Genomic DNA, 6,955 nt, shown 5'->3' with positions numbered 1-6,955 from the left:
TTACCTATGTATTCATTTTATTTCCCACTTCTTTCATCACTTCATCTTATTAATTCTATTCTGCAAAATTATTCATTTTAGATCATTCTGTTTACATTTTATTTTTTATTTTCTATACTTATTGTGGTTGTTATCTTGTTCTGTTCTTAGCCCTGAAGAAGGCTAGAAACTCTAGCCGAAAGTTTTGGCACAATTAAATAGGTTACACAAACTTATTTGTGTTTCATTTTGACCGCATTTCTAACCATCTTCTCCTCGTAATTAGTTTTAGAGGTATTAATAGTGAATCCAAACTTCATGACAGTGCTCTAGAGGCCTTCTTTTAATACAGCTTAGGATTTCCTAACAATGTCCAAGTCATCAACATAATTCAAAATTTGTGCCATTTGATTAAACATCATTCTGCTGGCCTGGATCACCGATTCTCTTATGGCTTTTTCCAAACCATTATTGAAGAGCACTTGTTTGCTAATAAGGAAATATACTTGTCGAAGAGAATTATCAGAAGTTTATTAGAAGAGAATTATCATAATCCTTTTGATTAATCCCCATGAACACACTCAAAACTCCTTATCATGTAATGTTGTTTATCTATAATGTAGTTTAACCTGGCAAGTAAGTTTACTAGGTATATCGAGGTTATCAGCTGATACAGAGGCTCAAGTTGTGCACTGTTGTATACAGACCTAAAGTACAGAAATAGATTACAGGTTTCAATTTGATATTCTCTTCCTTACTTTAGAATAATTCGTTAGATAACTTTTTTATTTCTCCTGGACGCTCACGACATGAGGCTATAATTGTTGGTATGAATATATTTAAGAATATTTTGTAGATACATGGCAGAAGAGAGAAATATTGCGTTAAAGGTCTCCCTTCTTGTGAATAAGACACAAAAATGTCTTATTCGAACCTGTTGGCAATGTCAATTACTGTAATTTAAAATTATTTGAGGAGAAAATTTTGTAATTTAAAATTGTGATAATGAAATTACAATTTCGATTAGTAATTACAACAACTTGATGAACCACTGTAGCTGTAATAATGGTCCGAAATTACAATTGCTACTTGAACCAAAGTAATCGCAATTAATAATTACAGTCGACTGTAACTGTTATTACTTTTTGCCCAACATTGCCAGTTAAAATCATTCCTTCATTCAACAAATCACAAGAAGATTGTTGGAATAGAATCAAAGCTCAAAGTTTAATGAGAGGCTGAGAAGAGGGGTGGAGGGTCAATTCAATTAATTATTATTATCTGATTGAATTCCTGATATCAGGAATAAATTTTAATTTTTTTTTTCTTTAAATTATGGGCAAGATTATTTCACCAATTTTAATTTCAAAACCAAATGTTCAACATTTCAGCTTACATGTCATCATAAGATTGGGAGCAATCTTATTATTTTTTGTATTTACATGCAATTTTTGTAATACATTTTTTAAATTGAGTCCTGTTTCTTAATCTCCATCACTTTTACAATACTTTGTTATTTTATTAGTATAAGTTATACATCATCTTTGTTAATATCTCGAAAATTAAAGATTCCAATTTAGAAAAGTTCTTGGCTCATCTGGAATCCTTGCCTTATGATTTTCTTCAACATTTAATGTATCTTCTCGTTTGGTTTTTTATTAATAAGTTTTTTTTTTTTCCTAATATTTTTACATTGTCAAAACTGATTTCAGGGCTGTGATTAAAACTTATTATGTGGTTACTCAAGACTGTACGTCTATCATATGTACATTAGATTATATTAAACCTATTTAGAGAAAATCTTTTCTTCTAAATTGCGACTTAGTAAAATTATTTCCAAACCTTATATAATATAACCTTAACAAATTAAGTTTATTTATGTCCTTACAAACTTTGAATGTTTATGAAGAGAGTATCTAATAAATTGTTCATTGAACAGATTGTCTAATTAGAAGAATTGTCTAATATATTCTGGTTTCTTAAATTTTATTTTGAAGTTTTATCAATAAAATAAAAAAAAAAAATACTTACCTTTATTTATGTATTATTATGATAATCTTCAAAAATTTATATTACATGTAATATAACCAGATACATCACATTTAAAGTTACGAGTAGGTTTAGAATGTGGAATGTAGAATGTTCTTTATGGATACGAAACATTACCTCTTACACAAAGAGAAGAACAAAGTTTTTTTTGAAATTTATAATAATACTTGTTTTTTGAAAATAAAGTATTACATAAAATATTTAGACCGAAAAAGGTTGAGTTAATGGGAGAATTAAGAAGGCTACACTACTCTGAATTGAGGAAACTACACCCGGTAAATTTAATTCAGGCAATAGCATTGTGGTGAATAAGATGGGCATATAAGGTTGTGGGGCTTTAACAGATCCCTAAAATGTTAATAAACTCTGAACCGGCATGTAAACATCCGAAAGATAGTTTGAAACGTAGATGGGAAGATTGCACTAAGTCTGATTTGGTACATTTGGGTTTGGAGTGGTGTCGCTGGGCAGATGTTTGTAGATTAGTGGTGTTGGCATCAAACCTTTGGGTTCTTTAGGCTTTGATTATTTATTTATTGAGATAATTGGTCTTGTGGGTCCGAATTGTAATATTTATATTATTTAATTGTTATAGAAAATCACTGCTTTATTTTATTTTTTTTTTAGTTTTATTTTTTCTAAAAAAAATTTTCTATTTTTCATATTATTCATTTTTACAGACTCATCTCTAAAGGATACTTATGAAGAATAGGATTAAGAATGAATAGTCTCTCAGTTAAAAAATAGACTGTTCCTGCTTTCCGGTCGTGTCGAGGAGTCTTCTGTGGTTCATTGGAGTTGGTGCCTGGTGTCAGTTCATTTCAGCTTTCTTTCTCTCTCGCTGGTGTGTGCTGCTGTAAGATGTCGAATCCATTCTATTCGAAGAAGTAAATTAAACAGATTTTTTTTTTTTTTTTTTTACGAAAAATGAAAAGAAAGGTTTATTTAAAAAAATAAACATCACAGTATCTAGTCATAATTTTCCAAATTAAACTGAAAAAGAAAAATATCAACAAAAAAGCAGGTTTCTATAAGCGGCTGTGATGATTTTATGTGCTATATTTATAAATAACAAAACTAGCTCATGTATTGCGTTAGGATGATATTCATTAAGATCTATTACTCTTACTCTTGTTAAGTTTCAAATAATACATGTGTCAACCTGTGTTGTACTTTTTAAATTAGTATTTAATTCGATGAATTAAAGTTTGGTTATTGAATTTTATATAAACTTTCAAATTTTATTGAAAGTGGTAAAATTATTAATTTTATATTTACCAGTATGCAGACTATCGACTTATTTAGTGTATTTACTAGGATAGTAGACTTTGGATAATTTATTGCTTATAATAATCGTATTCTACTGAAAGAAACTGGAACTATCTAAAATTATTAATTATACTTAATTTGTCCTAGTGATCATAAACAATCAGTTTAAAATATATATTGTATGTAGTTATAAAATAGTAAAAAACTTTATATGTGATGAGAAGATAGTTAACCGTCGATAATATATATGAGGAGAAAATGGTATGAGTAGGGGGTGCGGTCAGAATATAACACAAGTAAGTTGAAAGAACTTATTTAGTAGTGCCAACATTTCGGCCAGAATTTCTAGCCTTTATCAGGGCTAAGAACAAAGAACAAGATAACAACCAATTAATACAAAAAATAAAATATAAACAGAATCACATATAGTAAATAATTATACAGAATGAAATTAATAAAAATAAAGTGATGAAAGAATTGTCCACTTCTTTCATCACTTTATTTTTATTAATTTCATTCAGTACAATTATTTACTATTTGTAATTCTGTTTTTATTTTATTTTTTTGTATTCATTGGTTGTTATCTTGTTCTTTGTTCTTAGCCCTGATGAAGTTTAGAAATTTGGGCCGAAACTTTGGCACTATTAATTAAGTTCTTTCAACTTATTTGTGTTATATTCTGACCGCACCCCCAATCATCTTCTCCTTATATAAAAGACTTAATATTTGAATATCATTTACATCAGTATGGTTTGTATTCTTCACAAAGAAATTTATATTGTTCTTTCTCCCAAGAATGCTGTTTAAGTTTAAATCCACCGATCATTTCTGTGATTAAAGGATTTGTTGGATAATTTAATATTACCAGTTATACCATATGGTTCATATACATTTCCGGATATGCACCATATTAAAATATATGGACATTTTTGCTGAATAAAATGACATACATAGGTATGAACTAGTCTTAATAAATTTTAAAGCATGATTCGGTTATTATCCTATTCATTGATTTCATTTGAAGCTATCACCAAAAACTCTACTGAAAAGGAAAACTCTTTACCAGTTTATATCATGACAATCTTTTGGGGGGGATTAATGAGTGGTCATATTATGAGAGTAGAAATTGTACCTTAAGAGGCACAAAAAAGTCCATGTGACCCATAGTCTAATTCTCAACCTATGGGATAAAAATATAATTTTATCTTAAAGCTCCATTAAAAAAAAGTAAGAGGTACAAAATTAAGATGAGAAAATTTCCAATAAATGTAATGGATCTGCCAAAAAAAGAAAATAAGCGTGCCATGACGTTCTCCTGAAAGTTAAAGTTTAATATTTCTTTTTAACTTTTTATTTTTTGAGATCAGGGATATTTACAACTTTGCCATTGAAGTTTAATAGCATTCTTCAAATATCCAAAAATTTTAAGAAAAATTAAACTTTAATTTTCAACAGAACGTCATGGAACGCTTATTTTCTTTTTTGGTAGATCCAACCCATTACATTTATAAGAAATTTTCTCATCTTTAATTTGGTACCTCTGATATTTTTTTAAGGAAGATTTATTTGAGTTTTTCTTGGAAAAACCACGAATAACAGCTAAAAACACAAAATTTTATTTTTATCCCATACTGTAGAGAATCGGACTATGGATCACATGGATTTTTTTTGTTCCTCTTAAGGCATAATATCTGCTCCCACAATATGACGACTCATTTATGAGACAGCCTGTATATAAACAATGTAACATTTATATAAAAAACATTTTAAATAAATTCAATGGGGATATTTTTATGACCATAGATTTTCTTGTAGGCTTAAATATGAACTGCACGATGGCCATTCTAAACATTAGACTGAACAATACTTTGTGTGCGCCTTTGAATGTTGTTCACCCTCCAGTTTAAATAAAAATCAAACGACACATAATTATCCGAAGTTTGCTGTTAAGTAAAAAAATTATTCAAATTTTCATCTATTATTATCAATTATGCGTTTATAAATAATATTTAGCAATATATGAATGCTTTTCCATGAAGCTGAGTTTTATAGTATATATTGAGTACATACATATTGATATATTTTTTCAGTTTTATTATTATATGTTTTTTGTACGAGACATCATTCATTGCTTTCAGCATTCAATAATAAAGTGCTTATTAATAAGAGTTTATATGTCAGATTTATTCGAAAAAGTTTTCTTAGTTGTTTTGTACCTCTTGAAGTATATTTTTATGTTTTAAGATTAATTTATTTATTTTTGTTATGTATTATAGTTGATAATTTGAAAGAATTATATATTTATTTGTAACTGAAGCAAAGAAATAAATGTTACCATTTATATATTACTTAATTGAATTATTTATCTGTTGCCTTTTTTCTTTTGTTTTGAATTTTAATAGCAGTTATTAAAATATCTTTCTTAATTAGTGAATCATGATTTTTATTTATTTTTTTATGTGTTTATTTATAAAATTGGATCTATTTAAATAATTAAAAATTATGCATGTCGAAGCCTGTGCAATTTTAATTAAAACACATAAATAACAAAACTTTGAAAGAAAAAAGAATTGGTCCGCTGCCCAAAATATTTTATTCTAATTTCACTTACTTGAGACAGGTTTCCAAGAATTGAAAAGTATCAGATTTTTATTTGGTTTTAGATAAAAACTTTGAATGTTTTTTTTTTAAAAGATTAATTTTAATTTTAATTGAAATAAAGTTTTATTCAGAGTTAAATGTATGCGGAAAAACAAGAAGAAGTTTAAAACAGAATAACAGAACTATAAAAAAAAAATTCTTCAATTTCAATGCAATGATTTTGAGTGCATACAAATGTACAGGCTCAGCTCCCTTCATTGATTTTGAAACATCTTTAAATTGACATAAGTTTAGATTTAATAAATGGAACATCAAATTTGTTTAACGTTTATTGAATATTGTGACAATGGAGTTAAATGAGGACACATTTTACTTTTTAAATGAATAAAGATTTTTTAATGTAAATTTTAAATAAGTATCAAACAATATGGGTTTTCCATTGAATATAAAATATTGGACTAAGTAAGAAGAGATGTGATGTAATATCAGTTCAAAAAAGAAGACAATAATGTTTTGTGCACCTGAAGTTGGGGTGACGGCCCCGAAATGTGAATGATTAAATAGTTTCTGAATTAAGGATACTATACAGGCAAGATATTTTCAATACAAATCAACTATGACAACAAAAATCTTCCAATCATAGAACCTAAATTATTAAAATTTATTCTAATGATGAACCTTTTAAACTATAATATACAATTGTATAAAATATAATACGAACTTGTATAATAATATACAATAGAGATCAAAAAAGAAATTATTACAAAAGAATAAATAATACTAAATCAAAATTAAAAACTCATTATTACAAATTTCAATTTTTGTTCATTTGATGTAAATTCGTTAAGTTCTAAGTATATGACATATTTGTCACATTATTTTTAATTTTATTGAAGACAGTTTATAGAGTAATTTGTTTATTTCAGTTTAAAATGATATTTAAAAAATTTACAAAGATAAATAATCTCAGGATTTTTTCAGTTAAAAGGGGGGATTCAGGATGTATAAGAATCAATTATACACTTTTTTCTAGTATCCTTAATTCAGAAACTCATTT

At 27.1% G+C, this 6,955-nt stretch overlaps 1 protein-coding gene across 13 annotated transcripts in view; it reads left to right on the top strand.

Annotated features, from left to right (window-relative positions):
* Window positions 1-4,429, top strand: part of PIP5K59B (Phosphatidylinositol 4-phosphate 5-kinase 59B) — a 78,237-nt gene extending 73,808 nt beyond the window's left edge. For all 13 annotated transcript variants that reach the window (XM_014430972.3, XM_014430968.3, XM_014430971.3 and 10 more), the window contains one exon: window positions 2,709-4,429. In XM_014430972.3, coding sequence (XP_014286458.1) covers window positions 2,709-2,720 — 12 coding nt within the window. In that variant the 3' untranslated portion in view covers window positions 2,721-4,429. The remainder of the gene's footprint in view (window positions 1-2,708) is intronic.
* The last annotated feature ends 2,526 nt before the right edge of the window (window positions 4,430-6,955 follow it).

The sequence above is a fragment of the Halyomorpha halys genome, unplaced genomic scaffold, assembly GCF_000696795.3.
Source record: "Halyomorpha halys isolate HHAL.00 unplaced genomic scaffold, Hhal_1.1 Scaffold929.1, whole genome shotgun sequence".
Classification (NCBI taxonomy): Eukaryota; Metazoa; Arthropoda; class Insecta; order Hemiptera; family Pentatomidae; genus Halyomorpha; species Halyomorpha halys.
This window is presented reverse-complemented; position numbering and strand designations above follow the sequence as displayed.